The sequence below is a fragment of the Etheostoma cragini genome, chromosome 11, assembly GCF_013103735.1.
Source record: "Etheostoma cragini isolate CJK2018 chromosome 11, CSU_Ecrag_1.0, whole genome shotgun sequence".
NCBI classification, from domain to species: domain Eukaryota; kingdom Metazoa; phylum Chordata; class Actinopteri; order Perciformes; family Percidae; genus Etheostoma; species Etheostoma cragini.
This window is the reverse complement of record NC_048417.1, coordinates 23,003,017-23,023,138: the sequence shown is the minus strand read 5'-3', so window position 1 is coordinate 23,023,138 and position 20,122 is coordinate 23,003,017. Positions and strand designations below refer to the sequence as shown.

At 40.6% G+C, this 20,122-nt stretch overlaps 2 protein-coding genes across 3 annotated transcripts in view; one reads left to right on the top strand and one right to left on the bottom strand.

Annotated features, from left to right (window-relative positions):
- Positions 1-20,122, top strand: part of LOC117953277 (gap junction gamma-1 protein-like) — a 34,338-nt gene that overhangs the window by 4,937 nt on the left and 9,279 nt on the right. The window contains exons 2-4 of one of the 2 annotated variants that reach the window (XR_004658587.1): positions 1,335-2,514; positions 2,634-2,699; positions 7,986-7,994. Coding sequence is in view for 1 of the 2 variants with exons in the window: in XM_034886139.1 (XP_034742030.1) it covers positions 1,368-2,514; positions 2,634-2,647 (1,161 nt within the window). In the remaining variant the exon portion in view is untranslated. Of the gene's footprint in view, positions 1-1,334; positions 2,515-2,633; positions 3,288-7,985; positions 7,995-20,122 lie in introns of those variants that run through there. The other variant, XM_034886139.1, reaches the window with a different exon arrangement.
- On the bottom strand, positions 5,600-18,067 carry LOC117953249 (lactase-phlorizin hydrolase). Its single transcript, XM_034886081.1, has 17 exons — positions 17,407-18,067; positions 16,707-16,777; positions 15,826-15,903; positions 15,646-15,739; positions 13,343-13,350; positions 12,448-13,176; positions 11,715-12,363; positions 10,075-11,619; positions 9,705-9,973; positions 9,307-9,597; positions 9,017-9,215; positions 8,619-8,821; positions 8,392-8,498; positions 8,163-8,294; positions 7,839-8,062; positions 7,404-7,640; positions 5,600-5,790 (listed from the first exon to the last, which is right to left on the bottom strand). The coding sequence occupies exons 1-17, from the start codon at positions 18,026-18,028 to the stop codon at positions 5,618-5,620; spliced, it is 5,631 nt and encodes a 1,876-aa protein (XP_034741972.1). The 5' UTR covers positions 18,029-18,067; the 3' UTR covers positions 5,600-5,617.

Below are 20,122 nucleotides of genomic sequence, written 5' to 3'. Positions count from 1 at the left end.
CCCCCCCCCCTGTAGTAACTCTGAGGACCCCCTAGGGATCTCTAGGAATCTGGTATTAAACCATGGCTAGAAATTTCACACCTTTTGGTTCTGTAGGAATTTCTGCGTGTTTCAGAATTTCTGGGGAAGAAGAAACTTTGGTCCAATGGAAGATTTAACAGAGATTTATTAATAACAATGATGAGACAAAGCACAATGAATTAACAATGCAGTGGGCTATGTTTCACCCAAAAGTTCTACATCAACAGTATATGCCCCGGATTCCCATCTCTCGCCCTTCTATATTCCTCTTGCCCCAGGGGCAGTTACTTTTTACCCTCATAAGTAAAATCCCTCCTCATGGGCTTTTCGTTGGCATGGTGACATGTAGGACGTGTCTGGTTGGCTTCTTTGCTGTCCAATGAGGAAGGAGGTTCTAAACTCTGTTCTTTGGGGTCATTTTCGGTCACAGATCAAAAGGTTCTTATGTAGATGACAAATCTTCATAAAAATGCAGGAATCCACATTCTGTTATCTCAGCCCAGTCTAAGACACCGGGGTTGGAGACAGAAGGTTACTTCCTGCTGTGTAGCAGAAGTTTTTTTCTATAGGTTAATTGTTTGGTTTTGATCTAATCTATCTGGCAGAGACAGGAAGAGAGGGGAGAATAAAAAACAAACAAGAGACCTACTCCTCAGAGTGAGAATTACCACAGCATGATATGGAGTTTAAACCTTAATTGTCATTAAATTCAGTCATACTTGATTACATAAAAATACAAGGTGATCAAGAATGTGTATGATTAAACCTTTATTTAACTCAACAGTTCCAACTTTGAATGTTTTGTCTCTGAACACTACAGCTCATAACGAGTTTAATCTTTAATTGGATATGCCTAAAGCGCCACTCGACTGACAGGATTTCCCTTGATTCTTTAGTTAGCAGTCTGGTGGTGGTTGTTGTTGCATGATTTGGTAATAGCATCAGAATCTTTGGCTGAGCATGCGCTTCGTAATGGTTGGCTTGGGAAGGCTCAGCTGTACCACAGTGAACCAGTAGCTCCATCTTGTGGCTTTTTGCAGTTAAACCTGCAGTGGCTGTTGAATAGTTTGGATAATGTTTTTTCTTTCGGTATGTAATGACGTGTATACTATCACATGGGAAACTAATGTTGGGTAACGACATGTATATAATTTGAATTGTAAAAAAAAAAAAAAAAGAATTGTTTTTGAATCAAATTGATTTTCATAAGCCTAAAAAGCGCTATCCAATCTCGACAGTTTCTGAATCATGCACCCCTACTGAATGATCATCTTGTCATCTTCCCCCCCCCCCCCCCCTCCTTTTCTACACAGGTTAGAGAGCTTCCCTTCTGTTGCAGAGGCAAAATGAGCTGGAGTTTCCTTACACGCCTGTTGGACGAGATTTCCAACCACTCAACCTTCGTGGGCAAAATCTGGCTCACCCTCCTCATCGTCTTTCGCATCGTGCTGACAGCTGTCGGGGGCGAGTCAATCTACTATGATGAACAGAGTAAGTTTGTGTGTAACACACAGCAACCCGGTTGCGAGAACGTGTGCTACGATGCGTTTGCGCCGCTGTCACACATTCGCTTCTGGGTGTTTCAGGTGATTATGATCACCACCCCCACCATCATGTACCTTGGCTTTGCCATGCATAAGATCGCCCGCATGGAGGACGATGACTACCGGCCGCGGGGCAAGAAGAGGATGCCGATAGTGAGCCGCGGGGCCAACCGGGACTATGAGGAAGCGGAGGACAATGGGGAGGAGGACCCCATGATCCTGGAAGAGATTGAGCCAGAAAAGGAAAAGGAAGTCGCGGAGAAGCCCAGCAAAAAGCACGACGGACGCCGTCGTATCAAGCGCGATGGCCTGATGAAGGTCTACGTGTTTCAGCTGCTGTCTCGTGCCATCTTTGAGGCCTCATTCCTGTTTGGACAGTACATCCTTTATGGACTGGAGGTGGTCCCGTCGTACGTGTGCACACGCTCCCCTTGCCCTCACACGGTGGATTGCTTCGTCTCGCGCCCCACAGAGAAAACCATCTTCCTGCTCATCATGTATGCCGTCAGCGCCCTGTGTCTGCTCTTCACCATGTTGGAGATCCTTCACCTCGGCTTCAGTGGGATTCGGGACTGCTTTTGCACACCGCGGCCTAAGCCTCCCACCCCCCGCCACCCAGCTCTGTCCAGCCAGAGGTCCTCCATCAGCCGCCAGCCATCTGCACCTCCGGGCTACCACACGGCTCTGAAGAAGGACCCGTCGGGGAAAATGGGCTTCAGGGACAACCTGGGAGACTCGGGCCGCGAGTCGTTTGGCGACGAGGCTTCATCGCGGGAGCTGGAGAGGCTGCGAAGACACCTGAAACTGGCTCAGCAGCACCTGGACCTGGCTTACCAAAATGAGGAGAGCAGCCCATCGCGCAGCAGCAGCCCAGAGTCCAACGGAACCGCAGTTGAGCAGAATAGATTAAACTTTGCCCAGGAGAAGCAGAGCAGTACATGTGAGAAAGGTGAGGTCTCCAACCTATTCAACCTCTTCATAAGTTTTCTTCATTTTCATTTTTGTCAGTTTTTAATTTTGTGTCGATCAATATGAAATGCTTTACTGATGCCATCTCTCTGTTCACAGGTCTTCGTGCATAGGTTCTCATAAGACCACCTGCCACAAGTCTTAAATTTACATCAGTGACATCAGGATCAGTTAGAGGACATAAGGGAATCTCTCTCTCTCTCTCTCTCTCTCTCTCTCTCTGTCTCTCTCTGTCTCTGTCTCTCTGTCTCTGTCTGTCTGTGTCTTTCTGTCTCTCTCTCTCTGTCTCTCTGTACCTTGCTTGAGATGGATGAAGTCAGCCCAAGCCTTCCTGTGTTACGGCCAGTTGTGGTGGGACAAAGAGGAGAGCAGTCGTCTCAACCAGCAATACCTGAGACGCCTGTCTGAAGATCCAAAGTGCTTACAAACTACCGTCGTGCAGCAAGAACGGTTAAGGTTATCTTGTACTTCTCCCTCAGGGCCACTAATAACTGTAATGTTTTTTATATATACCTTTTTTTTTTTATTATTATTATTACGGGAGCGTTTGTCCTCCTTTTTGGAAGTTCACAGTGAATGCATCTCAAGTTGGCCTTAGATCTAAACTAGTTTTTATGGCATTTTGTAAAGGTATGACCAAGCCAGTTGTAGTGCAAAGAACACGTTTATACCGTTTTAAAGTTTACCTGGTGAGGAAGTGAATCTCTGAGTGGGTGAGATGCAAAACAAAGGTCAATGGACAAGGCACCACTCCAAAAAAAACAAAAACGGTACTGGAGTTGTTGTCATGCTGATGAAGACATTTTTGTTAATGTTCATACAAAGGTTTCTCTCAAGTGTGTCACTATTTGTTTTTTTAGTATTTTATAAATAGTTTTTTGACAATGTTGGCACTGCACCAGTCAACATTCCCGAGCCTGGCGCTTCGATGGTAACTGGAACACACTTGGGGTGCCTCTGTCCAAAGGAATAAACAAACCTGGGTAATGCTTGAAAAATGTGTAACTTTTGATATTGTCTTGTATTGTTTAAACATGTATTTGAAATGGTTCTTTATTTTTGTATTGGTATTGTATTAAGAAGAGGCTACTGTCAATGTGGCAGACATGATTTTATTTTAACACAACACTCAGTCTGCTGTCTTAGTTCCCTGAAGCTTGTGCATGTACGTGCATTTTTTTAGTTCAACTGTTCAGTTATTAAAAAAATCAATAATAACCTGCAACTTAATATTTACGTGTCTCAGATAAGCAATCATTTCCTTTCCGTACAAACCTGGATTTAATTGTATTATTTGGTTAAATAATGGAAAATACTGTGTTCGTGTTCTATGTCAGTTGTGATTTTTTTTTTTTTTTTTTTTGTGAAATATTGCTGTTCCAGAAACTCAATGAGGGTTGTAAAAAACAACAATCATTTCAATGCCTTGAACGCGCTCTGAGATGCCATCTTTTGTATGCTGAATCATGCCCACAGTGCCAATTAGTGTCAACTCAAATATTGTCATCTCGAGTTATTTTGGAACAATGCTTTTTGTACTTTTTATACTTTTTGTATTGATAGTTCTGTGGTTAGTTTTTAAAATAAATTTTTTCAACAAAACACTTTTCAAGGGGTTTGAGTCTGTTTTATTATAATTATAAATTCAACCTACATGCTAAGCATAGGTTCAGTTGTAATGGTTAGGGATTTAGAAAATAGGACATAAGGCTTTGTTCATTTTAGTTATTTTATCTGGAAAAATTAAGGTCTCAGATTAGCAATTCAGCCTCCATTAACGCTAATTATTCAGAAGCTACACTCTGAAATTAGCAGAAAAAGGTTACTCCTACAAAAACAATCCATTTGCAGTATCAATTTGTCAAATGTAATTTGCATTGAACTTCAGTGGGAATTAGTTATTCAAGACATTTGTTTAATGACCTATCTTGTCAGATAATCATATTTTTGGCATCAAACAATCAGGCATATGTCAAAGTTCTTTAAATATAATGACATAACTTAAAATTCTTTCCTTTTTTAGGGTGGTTACAGATTTTAAGTTTTAAATCTCTGTGTGCAGCATGCAATGACTGTAGCAGGATGTTAAAAATTAAACTACAGGTACCCCTAGTGGCAGTTTTTAATCTCTACAGTGGGAATGTTAAACCCCTGGTGCCGTTTGACTTGCAGCTTCTGAGAACACAGCAATAAGGATTAGGAGACCATTTTGTTCCAGGAAACACCTTAAACCACAGATAACTAATGAGAGAGCTACAACCCCCATCAGTCAAAGAAATGTTGACTTTTTCCAAACTCACGAGTAACAAAACATGCATGGCATTGAGTAACAGAACCGATTTTATCCAGTATGTCATGTATGGCGCAATACATTTGGTTTTATAATGCAAGTACAAATGTCTATAAGATACAGTATCTAACAGCACTTCTCAGCACCTATTCTCAAATAGTTTAAGAACTATCTGAAAACATCTGTCATAGACAGGTGTCAAAGTCTGCATGCATGGATGGTGAAAAGGTGCTAATATTTCTGATATTGGTGTTAAAGTTGTAGGTCCAGAACAAAATGTTTCCTATTATGTCATTGAAGGTAAGCATGTGGTTGCATTAAGTTTCATATTTAGCTTTATCAAAGGGGAACTATCTCACTGGTTTGAGGGTCGACCAGCTGCTGTTACCAGATCATAGTTGGTATCTTTACTTCATAAATGACTTACTTGTGTTTAACTTTTTGAAGGCAGGACGGAGTGCTACCATAAGCCAAGGGCAGATCTTGTTGGATTCAATGTGGTTCACAGTTACAGCTGCTCAATTTTAGCAGTAAATGAAATAACGTGGATCATGAGCAAATTGTATCATTGTCTAATCATAAACAAACTTGAGATCAGCAGTAACATATTGATGTTATCGGATGAATGAAAAATATAAGACATTTTTTGAATACTGCTTAACTTCATTATGGAGGAAGTTTTATAATATGGTTTTTATATGAACACGCAGCTCAGACAGTGTACTTTATGTAACACTTCCATTACAACTCTCGATATTTTCAATTAGAATTTCCACTCCACTTTGACATTCCATCAATATCTTCTTCTTGCCTTGTAAAGGAAAATAGATAAACAAATAGCTCCCAACGCTGTAACGGTCAGTAGAGCAAATGTGGTGGTTAATCCGATCTCGGCATCACTGGTAGAGAGCCTCATACCCAGGAAGCTCAGGGTGTTGGGAGGGGGTGTGATCGGTGCGCTCGTTGCTGTAGGAAAGACACAAAGGCTGTCTTATTAGTAGTAGTAACTGTAAATCTAAACCATATTTGGTACACACATTCTAAATGTGGGAACAGAAAACCTAGTTCACAAAATCGGTGTTGGAAATGCTAATTTGCTTTCTTGCTAAGAGTTAGCTGAAGATCAATAGCACACTCATGTCTGTCTGTTTAACATGAAGCTACAGACGACATACGGTTAGCTTTAGTTTTAGACTGTGAGCATGAGGAAAGAGCTAGCCTGGCTCTGTCCAAAGGGGACAAACTCCACCTACCAGCACCTCTAAAACTTAGGGATTAACACATTATATATTTTCTTGATGACAACAAGACTCTTGACTAAGAAATAGTCTAGGATTTTGTACGGACCAAAAAGACACAAAATTGTAATTAGTGAGCTTAAAAGGCAATGGTTACTTTTGGACAAAGCCGGGCTAGCTCCAGCTCGATACTTAAAGTGATGGTTGGGAGTAATTTCACCCTAGGGTTCTTTGCACCATGACCTTGAGCCGAACTACCCCCCAGAAGCTTTTTTTACCTGGGTCGAACATCAGCTGATTAGCTTAGTGCAGGCGCTTTTGGAACCAAGTGTGTATCTCATAAATTACCCCACTAATAACGCCCCAAATGATACCAAACTCATGCGGTAGTACAAAAAGGTTTATGTACTCATAAAACGATGGATTGGGAAGTTTGTAAGTACACCAGGAGTTTATTTAAATAACACTTGCCTGCTGACTTAACAGTAAGACAAGTGTTTAGGCACGTCTACAAAAAACACTGAAAAGAGATACAACAACCATATTTATTAGTTTAATCACTAAATAGGTTAGTGTCTCCACACTTACCTCAATTATAACTTGTCTCCTGCTAGTTGTACTACAGCACTTACTTTTAAAAAATAGCAGTAGAAGTAGGTAGTAGAAGTTTGGTATAATTTCAGACATTATTAGTGGGGTAATTTACGAGATACACACTTGGTTCCAATAGCGCCTGCAATAAGCTAACCAGCTGATAATGCTATCTCGCCCATTGTTCGACCCAGTTGAAAATAGTTTCTGGGGGGTTGTTTGACTCAAGGTCGTGGTGTAAAGGTCCCTAGGGTAAAATTACTCTGAACCTTCACTTTAACATACAGATATGTGAGTGATATTTTCTTATCTAACTCTAAAATGTTGGACTGTTCCTTTAGGTCTTAACAAAATTAGGCTAACTGCAGTAACTTCTATGGGCTTTCAAGTAACTGGGTTAGTATATCACAATACAGTTTAGGATCTGTACACAGTAGGCCAATGGTTTTCAAAGTGGGGTCCGGGGACTCCCAGGGGTCCTTGACGAGATATACATTTTTTTCCCCATAATTCTATCCATAAGTAACACAATGAAAGAATGTATGACTAATTTGATAATGGCTGTCATACACTTTCTGTGATAGAATCATTTTCACAATCGTATCAAATTGGGGGGGGGGGGGGGGGGGGGGGGGGTCTTATTTGTGAAAGCATTTGGGAACCACTGCTGTACATTACATCATTGATTTACATGATTGATTGGATGTGGATCTTAGTTCTAACTGTCAGTTTATGAGTACATCAACTTACGTTCGGGCACAGAGTTCAAGCACTCATGGGGTCCCATGGCGGGGTCGGGGAATCCGTTGCAGTTGATGATGGTGGAGTAGGAGGCGACAGAAGTCTTGGCAACTCGAGGCAGTTTAGGATTTGAGTGATTGACGTAGAAAAGGCCAAATCTCTCCGAAAAGCCAGTGGCCCACTCTAGGTTGTCCATCAGTGACCAAGCTGTGTAACCACCGATATCCACGTTATCTAGCAAGTATGCTGGGAGGAGAAAATGAACACCTTTAGGAATGCAAAAGTATTGTTTTATATACTAGAAATTGCTTTAAACATAAACATTATTCGGTGAAACAGAAGGATTACCATGGACCAAACTGCATCCACTACTTAGAGAAACTTTCATGAGATATTGTCAATTATCTTTATTAGAAATATAGAATGGAAGTTGTGGTTAGATACCTTTCAGCACCTGGTTGATGTATTTTTCAAAGTAGTAGCTCCTATGAATATCATTAAGGTCAATAGGTCCCCGCTCTGAAATGCCATTTTCTGTGATGATAATACGTGGATTTCCATACTCTTTCTTAATGAAGTTTAATATCCGGCGGAATCCAAATGGAGAGACCTTCAGCCAGGATGAGCCTGAATCCAGCCAGGTACGATCAGCTATTGTTCCTGCACCCCTAAGAAGATCCAATCAGTGACTTTTAGTTTTTCTTCTCACAAAAATTAAGATACTACATCTTCAGCTCATCACTTTGTGATCATTAATGAATTGCTTACCTGTCAGCATCATAGTGCTGAAGGTTTCCATAGTTCACAGGGAAGGCCAAGACAGTGGTGTAATGGTTGAACCCAAAATAATCATAGGTACCTTTAATCCTCTTAATCTCCTCAGGAGTGAACTCAGGCAGCCTGGATAGATTGAATCAAACTAATTCAATTTACCCAATAAATGCAAAACAATTTTCCATATTTTGTTTTCAAACTTAAATGTGAGTTTTTATGATACCGAGATTTAGAAAGCCCAGCAGCTAAGCTTCGCTCTCGAATGATTGTCTTCATCATGTTGCTGTAGTCTCCATTAAAAACAGGGTGGGCAAACCAGCCAATGTAGAACTGAGCAAGGAGACACACAACAGCTATTAGAGATGTACATATTATAAAATGTGTGTCTAAAAAGAAGAGTCTGCAAACAATAAGTTGTGTAAAAGTTTTTTTGTTTTGTTTTTGTCGTACCTGCACCACACGTCTTGCAGCGTCAATGTCCTCCTGCTTATAGGGATTTCTGGGTTCTGACCAGTCAGAGTTGATGGTGATAGAGATAATTCCTTTCTGTTTTGCCCGGTACGTGTCATTGTAGAGATGCCAGGCCTCAGCGTGAGCTTTAAGTAGGTTGTGACCCACAATGTAGGGCAGAGTGCCTGGTCGGAAACTGATCCCTGGGCACACACAAGGAGAATTATTATTATGCTAGTTTGTTTAGCTATAGGCTTTTTGTCATTGTGGTTTACAAAGGTCAAATTAAGGATTGTTGAAAAATGCTGTATTCTCACTCCATGTGTCACTCCATGACTATGCAATATCATTTCGATAACATTTTTGTGTGAGATAATTAGCATCATGTAAAAGCAAACCTGGGGCAGCTGCTCCATAGCCATGGCCTATATTGGCTACATTGTATGGCTCATTAATAGTGATCCAAAATTTCACTTTGTGGCCAAGACGGCTAAAGATGAGGTCAGCATAATCCCTGAATTTGACAACAACAGTCTCATTCTCCCAGCCACCAACATCCTGCAGAGCTTGTGGAAGGTCCCAGTGGTAGAGAGTGATCTGACGAAGGGAAAAGCCGTTACGGTTTACCAAATTAAGTAACTTGCCATTTCAAATAATGGTTTGGGATGCTGGTAAGAATTACACATACATGGGGTTGGATGTTTGCTACAAGCAATGCATCCACCAATCTGTGGTAGTAGTTGAGTCCAGCCTCGTTGATGTGCTTGGTGGTGCCATCAGGAAGCACCCTCGGCCAGGATATGGAGAAACGATAATGGGTCACCTTAAGTTGCTTCAATATAGCAACATCCTCTTCTACTTTATTGTAACTGTCGCAGGCTATGTCACCATTGTCATCATTGTATACTCGGAGAGGAGTGTGAGCAAATTTGTCCCAGATGCTAAGTCCTTTTCCATCTGCTCTCCATCCCCCTTCAATCTGGAAAGAATACATTTAAAACAGAGATTTAAATGGAAAACAACAGAGTAAGGAATGTGCAATTTCCCAATCCAGCATCAATGAAGGACCTTCATCAGAACAGTTACCTGGTATGATGCCGTCGCAGTACTCCATATAAAGTCTTTGCGGAAATGTCCATAAAGTTGCTTCTCATCATCAGGTACAGGGAAACCATTGTCCTTTATGACTTGGTAGTAGAAATGAGCTGAGTACTTGGGTGTTCTTGGCCGGTTTGGATTAGTGAAGTCCACATGGTGCAGCCCAAATCCAACTTTGTACCCATTGAGCCACTCAAAAGAATCCATTAAAGACGTTGCTGTGTATCCTTTCAACTTCACGCCGTCAAGCTCATAGGCTGTTAATAAAACATACACACACAAATAAATGACCAAGAAAAAAAATCAAAACAAGACAATAATATTATTTAAATTTTCAGATGTATGTATGTCAGTGCACCTTTCAGAGCCTCATCAACATAGGTTTTGTAATAAAATACTCTGGCAGAGTCATCCCAAGTCGTCTTTGAGTCTGTCGCAACTCCACTCTCAGTTATGTAAATGTCTGGATCTCCATACTCCTCTTTGATCCAGTTGAGGAGTCTTCTCAAGCCCCATGCTACAGCTCTCTGGTTTTTGATGGCGGTAGTTGGTGAATCACCTTCCTCAGCTTCTGACAAATCCCGGTCATATTCATAAGATTGAGGTGCAAGCCTCAATGTAGCATGACTTACTTTCTTTGTAGTATAATGATTTACACAAAACACATCAGCTGTTCCTTTGATGAAGCTCTTTTCTTCTTCAGTGAAGGAAGGCAGTCTTGTTTCTGTAAGACCCTGGAGTTCACTTTTGTTTCCAACTTGCCACTTCATTGCATCAGGATAGTCACCATTCTTGAAAATGGGGTGTGCAAACCAGCCCAGTTGGAACTGCAGAGCGCGGTCAGCAGCCACCACTTCACGGGGAACATGAACATCTTTAGGTTCAATCCAATCCGCAATGAGGGCAATAGATACTAGACCTCCTTGGGATTTCCGATACTTATCATTGTATGTGTGGTAAGCCTTTGCATGTGCTTTTATAAGGTTGTGTGCAACTCTGTATGGTGCAATTCCTGGATTTTTAACATTTGGTGGAACCTGTCCAAGTCCATATCCTGACCATGCAATTGTGTAAGGCTGGTTGAAAGTCATCCAAAATTTCACTCTGTTGCCAAAGGTGGCAAAGCAGAAGTCACAAAAGTCATTAAATATATTAATCATCTCTACATTGTCCCAGCCACCGAGGTCTTGTAAAGCTTGAGGAAGGTCCCAGTGGTAGATTGTCACCATGGGAGTGATGTTGTATTCTAAGAGCCCATCAATGATTCTATTGTAATAGTCAACACCTTTCTGGTTCAGGGAGGTGCGTCGACCATCGGGAAAGATCCTGGACCAGGACAAAGAGAATCTGTACGACTTTACCCTCAGAGCGCGCAGCATGTAGAAGTCTTCATCCAGTTTGTGGTAGCTGTCACTGGCCACATTTCCATTAGCAAGAACACTGCCAGGTTTTTGGGTGAATGTATCCCAGATGCTGGGCCCCTTCCCATCAGCATTCCAGCCACCTTCAATCTGGTAAGCAGAAGATGATACTCCCCAATTGAAGCCTTGTGCAAAAGTGCCGTAGTGGTACAGCTTTCTCTGGAAGTTAGACTGTTGTGAGAATTTCTCCCAGACAACCTTTGATTTAGACGGAACCTCTGAGGGTGGTAAAGCAGTTGGCTGGCGTGTAAGTTGTATCTCTGCGCCTTTAAAAACATCCCCTTTTTGTGACCCAAATCCGTTTTGCTTGATGATCTCAGAGTAGAAATATGCCGATTGTTTTGGGGTTCTTGGTCTGTCTGCATCTTCAAAATTTACACGGTGAAGACCAAATCTTTGGCTGTAGCCTTGTTTTTCCTCAAATCCATCCATGAGTGACTGCACTGTGAATTGCTGCACATCCACTCCATCTAAGAAAATTGCTACAAAATGGACAGACACAACAGCACATTAACTTTGAAAGTATTTCCAAATTGTATGAGAGGTGGTTTTCTTCAGAGAAATTCTGTACACTGACCTTTTAGGGCCTCATTGATGTAACTCTTCATGTACTCTATCCTATTGGTGTCATTGAGAGTGTCTCCACTGTACTCATTAGGCATACCATTCCCAGTAATGTGGATGGGAACTTTGGTCACATTCAAGTATTCAGTGGAAATGTAGTTTAGAAGCCGTCTAAGTCCCCAAGGTGCAGAATAGATCCAGTCAGAAGCCGTAGATGACCATGATGGGTCCACATGTGCCTGGAAGTTGCCTACTCCCTGAGGACCGGGGGTGCAGCCACCAACACTGTTGTTGACCAACCGGGAGGTAAAGTGGTTTAATCCCAAAAAGTCAGCTGTTCCACGTATCCTCTGGCTCTCTTCTATAGTGAAAACTGGAAGTCTTACAGGCTCAGAGAGGGGACACTCATTTCTTTTCTGTTCAATCTGAGTCTTGAGTGTTGCAGGATAATCTCCATTTACAAAGATGGGATGTGCAAACCAGCCTAGCATGAACTGCAGGTAGCGATCCGCAGCTGCTATGTCTTCAGGTCTGGAAGGGTCCATGGGCTCAGCCCAGTCAGAGTTCAAGGCAATGCCTACCTTCCCTCCTTGTGTCTTCCTGTACTTGTCATTGTAGACATGAAAGGCCTCAGCATGGGACTTGAGCATATTGTGAGTGACCTGCAAAGAAAAAATACATAATGACATTAGTATATGTAGAATGCCTGTGCATTAACATGTATTTAATATTAACATTGCTCTCACCTGATACGAGGCAACCACATAGTCTTTTACTCCAGGGGGATGCTCACCAATGCCATATCCAGCATGGCTCACCACCCAGGGGCTACTGAATGTGTTCCAGGTCTTGACCCTATCTCCAAACCTGGAGAAGCAGAAGTCTGCGTAGTCCTTGAAGGCTTCAACAATGGATACGTTGGTCCAGCCACCACAATCCTGGAGTGCCTGGGGTAGATCCCAGTGGTAGAGAGTGACAACAGGTTGTATGTCAGACTCAATGAGAACATTGATCAGCTTGTCATAGTAGTGCATCCCTTTCTCTGATTGGCTGCCCCGGTGTCCTGAGGGGAAAATACGGGCCCAGGAGATCGAAAACTGGTAGGTGTTGACATTAAGACCTCGCAGGAGGTAGACATCATAATCCACCTTGTGGTAGCTGTCACAAGCTAGATCAGCTGTCTGATTTTCAAAGGCTTGGCCGTCATGACCAAAACGGTCCCAAATGGTCTCTCCCTTACCATCTTCTACCCAGCCTCCCTCAACCTTGAAGGATTCGCTAGAGGTGGCCCATTGGAAGCCAGAAGGGAAAGATTCATTGAGGAAAAGATCTCGTTCTGTTGTGGACTGGGCCCCAAACTTATTCCACACATCCTGATAACTGTTTCTAAATGTTTTAATTCCATTGTAGTGTGAAATGTCATGACTGTTGGAAAATAGAGGGATATAAAACAGTGTAAACATACAAGCAACAAACTGTCATTACGGTCCATATTAAACTGTACATTTCAACGAGATAAACAATTACCTGGTTGGGTAGTCCTCCATTTCCAGCATACCCAACATATCCATTAGGTCACATCCCATGATATTCAGGTCCTTATTGTTTAATAAGGCTGTGATGAGTCAAAGACAGAGTTACTGACAGTTCTATGATCAACAGTAATGGCATATGCAGAAGTAAAAAGTCACATTCCTTTTGACACATGTTTAAAAGGGCCTGCAGCACTGCTAGCAGCTCTGTTAGGCTGTACTTAACATGATGCTTAGCAGGTATAGTGACCATTTTCAAACAAAATCGATCTCCATCTTAGTTTAGCTTGCTAGCATTCGCTAATTAGCATTAACCACTTGAAAATATATGATTTTCTCGCCTAAATTTTTACCCTTAAAAAAGTGCTGCAGTTTCCACATGCTTTGGCCCTCTGGGATGATCCTGAGTTCATTGGGAAGTTAACACACCCAACTTGTTGTTTCTAGTGGCAGTGTGACACTAGGCCTTACTGACACAGAGCTACAGAGGTTAGAACACAGAATTTCTATTTCCGTCCAAGTAAATCATCTGAAAAATTAATAAAAAGCACTACTGTAAGCCTATTACATGGGCTACATACTAAAACAGTACTCTAACCACATGTCTCAACTTAGAACAGAAAAAATCCAGAAAAAAATGACTTATAAAATGGATTTTATATGAATGTATTTCTACAGATATGTCTGTGCGTTTGTCTTATTTATTATTTCTAAAAAAGCCAAAAAAGTGCTAAATACGAACTTCTGAAATACAAAAACACATCCACATCACTCACAGATATGTCTGAAAGAAGTACATACAGATTTATAGAAATAAGTCATCATAATTTCATGAAATGTTGAAATGCCATCAGAAGGCCATATTTTTGCCTTCAGACAGCTGTAAAAGATCACAGGAATAGTTTTTGTTGGCCATGTTCAATATCAATCAACTCGTCTTCTTATTGGCTACACAGGGATGCCAGTTTTATGACCTTATCTTCTAATTCGTGGGCTCCACTGTCAATCTTTCCCAGGTGGGCCCAATGGCGACTGTGCGATATCATTGGCTTAGCTTGAGGGTATCTCTTGATAGGCTGATGCTTTTGGCTGGGAACAAGGTTCATTGCAATTCTCAGAAGCCACAGATTGTAATGGTGTGTTGACCTTCGGTTTAGCCCGCACAGGGAAAAAGTTACAAGCTATAGAAACCGAGAAATGATGCACAATCTAGATTTCTGAACGTCGAAACTTGGCCAGAAACTACAAGATTGTGAGGGGACCAGATAATTATGGATTACAAGGCTTGGATATTCTAATTCCTTGGAGTGTTTGGGATTTAGGAAATCAACGTTTATGAATATCTTTCACCGCTGTGGATAAAAACACGAGGACAAAGGTAGGGATGCACGCTCGATTTAGACAGAAACGGTGCAGTGTTTCTTAACTTCATAACATGATTATAACCGCTGTAAGTCACCTTATCCTTTGTGCCGGGGCTTGATGGAATCACAAGACTTTAAGCTTTCTAATGATGTGCTGCATGACCGTGTTGGTGACGATTTAATGCTTGCAATTCATAAAAAACAATTCATGAAAACAGGTTCCGTTTGGGGAACCGTGCTCTGCTGAGGCTTATGGGAATGTCATCAGTTTGCCTGGTATTTGGTCTTAAACCAAAGTATTTCAACTAAAGTAAGTAAAAAGTAAAGTAAACATTGATTTTGATCTTAAAATAGCGCTAGCTGAAAAGTTAAAACCAAAGTTATTGCAATGTATCCGGAGGGGGACATGCAAATCTCTACCAAGTATCATGTAAATTCATCAGTCTTTATCTAATCGATCAACGTTTAAAATGTTCTTGCCACAGTCAAATGGAAATGAGTGATCAAACAATATGTATTGCCTGCTAAACACATTGCGTTGTGTTGTGTGCATTAACTTAAAATTAGAAAGCAAGTCCAGCTGCCATGAATGTCATTTTCCTTCTAAAGCTTTACTGAACCATAAAGAAAACAATTTACACTGATCACTTCCGTATGACAACACTTCTAAAAACACTGCCATGATTATTGTGCTGTAAAAGTTTATGATATCGCAATTTACAACAGGCTAGCGTTGATATGTCTCGTCAGTAAAACACAGAGGATTATGTTGAAAATATCCTACAAATTTTCAACTTCATGAACAATCCACTAGAGTTTATGATGATAATAATAATAATTAATACTCAACAGTAGAAGAACCAAATGCACATTTATGAATTTAAAAAGAATGACCACTTGAATGCAGACTTTTTTCTAATTTCATGTGTATTGTTCCTGTTGTAATAATTTAGATTATTTCACAAAGCACAAAAGTGATAGTATTTTATTAGTAGCAAGTAGAAGTAGTGTAAATTTGTGAGAGACACTGTTGTTTCTTGAAATTTACCTTGGACGAAATTGCCAAGAAGCTGGTATTCATTGTTTTGACAACCATGAACAGTCATCTTGTATATCAGGATAGGCAAGTCCCCACTGGACATCTACAACAAAACATGCATGTTGCTGCAGTGGGATACAAAATATGAAATGCAACGTGAAAAGATACCCCCTAGAATGTTTACTGTACCTGTAAGCTGCTCAGCTCCTTTGCAAAGTTTGATGCAGAGGCACAGTTATATTCTATGTGCAATGACAAGAAGTCCATCTGTTCAAGATAAAAGAAACAGCATAGTATGCACTCATGTCTTTTAATGAAATACAAAGTGCTTGTTCAAGTTGTACAGCCATAGTGCCGACATTGATTCACAATATACTAATGTTAGCCAAAGGTTTTGTTGTTTTGAGATTGATGTGAGTCAGAGTAAAGTTACAGGCATGGGACACAAGTTGCTGACACATAATCTGTAAACACTTGTTGTCAAAGAGTTAAGATAAGGAGAGATATGTAACATTTTGAACAGCTGACAATACACTTTGTAGAAGGCTGAATCAAGTAGAAAATAAAGCACCACCAGGACCTTGCGAAGAGGAGACCATCACTTCTAGATCTGTACAAGGAGGATGCTTAATAGCTACCAAGAAGTCCAAAAAGAAACGTCATACGTGCAACAACAATTTAGAACTGCGTGGACAACTATTCTACAGTTTGTTTACTAAACACTTCTTTTTTGCAGGGCGATGTGCTTTAAATGAAGGACCAAGTTTTATATTTAAGTGTATTGCTTAATACAACATATATATATAGAGATATATAAATCTATGTATATTTATATAATTGTTGTTAAATGTGGAATTATAACATCCACAAAAATGATGGCAAAGTGTCCCTTAAATACAATATTGAAAATTACTATTTCTATTTATGTTGACTTACTGTTTTTCAAAAGGTTTTCGTTCAGAGCCTAAAAGCAGCAGCACCTACACTTAATAATGTATAAATGATACAAAGATAAAAAGACATTTGAAAAGATACATATACAAGAGAGACCCGAAGAAGCAGTATCTTACTGTAGTTGAATCTTTGATCTGGGGAAGAATTTCAACGTCATTTGCTCTCAACCCGATTGACAAAAGTCTCCCTGTGAATGTGCATAAAGACACTCTTAGCAAAATGTATCTTAAGACCTTGACATTTGCCAAACAAAGTTTGTGACAAAGCATAACTTTAAAATAAGAAATTAACGATGATTGAATTCCATTTAGCTGCTCATTTACCGGTTCCTGGTATTGTGTGTGCTGGCTTGCTGTCACACTCTGACAAAGCGGGACTACACTGGACGTGAATAGTGAGACAAGTGAATAGAAGCGAGCCAACATTAATATTATTAGTAACACCTGTGCTTTTCCTACTGTGACAAATCTTGGGCACAGCTTCACATTGGCATGCATGCATAGCATCCTCTATTAAACTCAGCTAATTATTACTTTATTGAGATAAGCATGGTAATCTACACATGTAATCTGTGTCATAAATAACAGGGTGAAAGGTTGCAGATAAAAATAAAGATTATAAATTCGTCATAAAGTAATTTTTTTACAAGTTACTTCTCAAGACACATTGAAAATACCATTTATAAGTCAATGTTGTAATGGAGACATATTTTTGGAGAATTAAGGGTGACAAGAAATAATATCCTGCAAACAGAAGCTAAATCAATCAATCAGTGATATTTGTTCATCTCCTCCTACTTTTGTGAGTCTTACTTACTTTTGTCAGGAAACCGTTGATGGTAGAGCTGGTAAAGGTTTTTGTTGAGCTGGAGGATATTTTGCAAAGGACCGGGAGCACCTAAAGGCTTCCCATCATGCCAAACATCATCTAAGTCACTCAGGGTCACCCATGAGTGCACCAGCGCTCCAAACTCCAGGAAGGCAAACTCTGCATACTGCTGGAACATCTTTCCCAGCTCCTGGCTCTCCCAGCCCCCATACCTTAATCTCAGAGTATCTGGCACTGTGGATCCATGAAGGATAACCAGAGGCTGAAGGCCCACCTCCAGCAGCTGTTTGAGCAGGGTCTGGTAACAGGTAACCACAGCCTGCTGCGGTTGGCTGGGGAGGCCTGTAGGCAGGAGTTGAGCCCATGAGAGCGGCACTTTGAAGCTGGTCAGCCCTCTGTCCTGGAGATACTTAAAGTACTGCCAGGAGCCTGGAGGTATGGGATGACTGCAGTCAAATGCATCGTTCACTGCACTTCCTGAGCTTCTCCCTGGCTGCTTTGTCAGAGGACCCCCAACAAGCATGAAGTCCTCCTTTCCATTCAGCTCACTGCTCCAACAAACACACAGACAAAAAACATACAAGAAAGCAACCCACATTGGGTACTTCATTGTGACTTGAAATGGATGGACTGATGTCCTCAACGGATAGCCGAGCTCTTTTGAAGCAATTACGTTTCATCGTTATTGCATTGTTACACAATGTGCAAGTTAGTGTTTTATTGCGGCTGTATGATACGGTCAGACTCTGGACTCGCACAAGGCAAGTGATAAATAACTGCATCCCGGTCTTGTACTCATGTTTGAAGACCATGAAATGTGTAGTTCCAACATGCTTTTAAAAAAAATGGTTAATAGCATGACAGTAAAATTTGAGCAAGAAAACAAAGGCTGTTTATTTAGTGTAAGAAATACATCTTAGAGGCGAAAGTATAAGTTCAAAAATAGGGAGTTTTCTTTAGGAGGAACCTATAGGTGTCCTCTTGAATTCCTTTTACACTCCTACAAACCCAAGGTTGGAAATGCTGAGGGAGGTGGATTCACAGTATAGTATCTGCCCATGCTGGTATCTCTCCCACTAGCTATGTTTCTCTTCTTAACTTCAGAAATACACAAGTGTGCCATCACAGTGTCCATCATAAACTATAACCAACAGACGCTCTCGGGGGTTCTTAAACTCGACCTCTTGGGTTGCAAGATCATGGCTGATCAAATCTCTGATAGGTTAAAGACACCCACCTTTGAATTCAGAGACTTTTGGGACATGGAAGTTCAGCTTTTTGTGTCACAAAGGCTGGCCATAATTACAGGTATAAAAATAATGACATACAAATGATCATTTATTTTTCCCTTGCTTTTGTTTGCATGTTGACTATGGTTTTTATTTTACGTAGTTAATAAATGAGCTGAATACAGTTACATTATACATGTGTCTCATGCTGACTCTGCGAGTTGCAAGGACAACACTACAATTTTGTTTTTAAGATGGAATGCATAAATAAATAAAGAAAATGCCATTTACATATGTCAGGTTAACATAAACCTTAAACCCCATGCATTGCCAGGATGATTAAGTATGGTTTAATTCTCAACCAGGGGGCTTAATGGTGTTAGAATTTTCAAACATTTTACATACAAAATATGTACAGTGTATATGACTATTTTTTATCAAGTTAATGGTTTACATATGATATAGAAAATGTCTATGTCATATGTAGAACCATTAACTTAAATACATAACTTTATTGCTTTTATTTCTTGTTAAGCTTTAGCAAAGCACTGTAATTGACTTTTCAATTTATGTTCCATGTGCACTTCATCTCCATCTTCTTCTTTAGTGCTTGGACTCTTGAGCAGATGTAGATGTGTTCTTGACACTTGTGTTGCCATGTCGTCAAATCACTGATGAAGATCACTGAAGTTTACAGGCGATGTAATACCCCTTAGAATAACTATGGAGTTAGAGTCAACAAGTCATCAGAACAGATGGGTAATATACTGTGTGCTGTTGACTTTTGGTTCCAATTGGAGCTTTTAGTTTAGAATGTCATTAACCCTACAACAACATTGACAGTGCGATTCAGCACCAGCAGCACCGCCCTGAATGTTGTGTAACATGAGTACAAGTGCTCCAATGCGTCAGTAATAACTGCTGACTCTTGCATTTCCAGTTGTTATGATAACAACCTTGGACAGATGCAGTACACGCTTGAACCCTGAACCACTATGTTATTAACAGACAGGAAATGCTGGCTTAACTGTTACTCATTACTTCAAAATAGACATTTAATTTGATTTGATTTAATCATTTTATTTTCACAACAAAAACACTAAGACAGCATTATATGTTTCACAAAAAAGATGTGATGGACGATTGCCGAAAAACCCTCAAAGGGCTTAATAAGTGGCAATCTCCATAGAAATAATTACATTTAACAATTTAAAATCAATTTCTGTGTTATTATTTCTACTGCATCCTAAATAAGTGATCTATTACTACTCAGGATGAAGTGACAAAGGAGCCAAGCAGTTGTTTCTTGTTGTTCTTGTCCTGCGGTGCCCTGTTACATCCTGCTATGTCCTGCTACGTCCTGCTACGTCCTGCTACGTCCTGCTACGTCATGCTATGTCCTGCTACGTCCTGCTACGTCCTGCTACGTCCTGCTACGTCCTGCTGCGTCCTGCTACGTCCTGCTACGTCCTGCT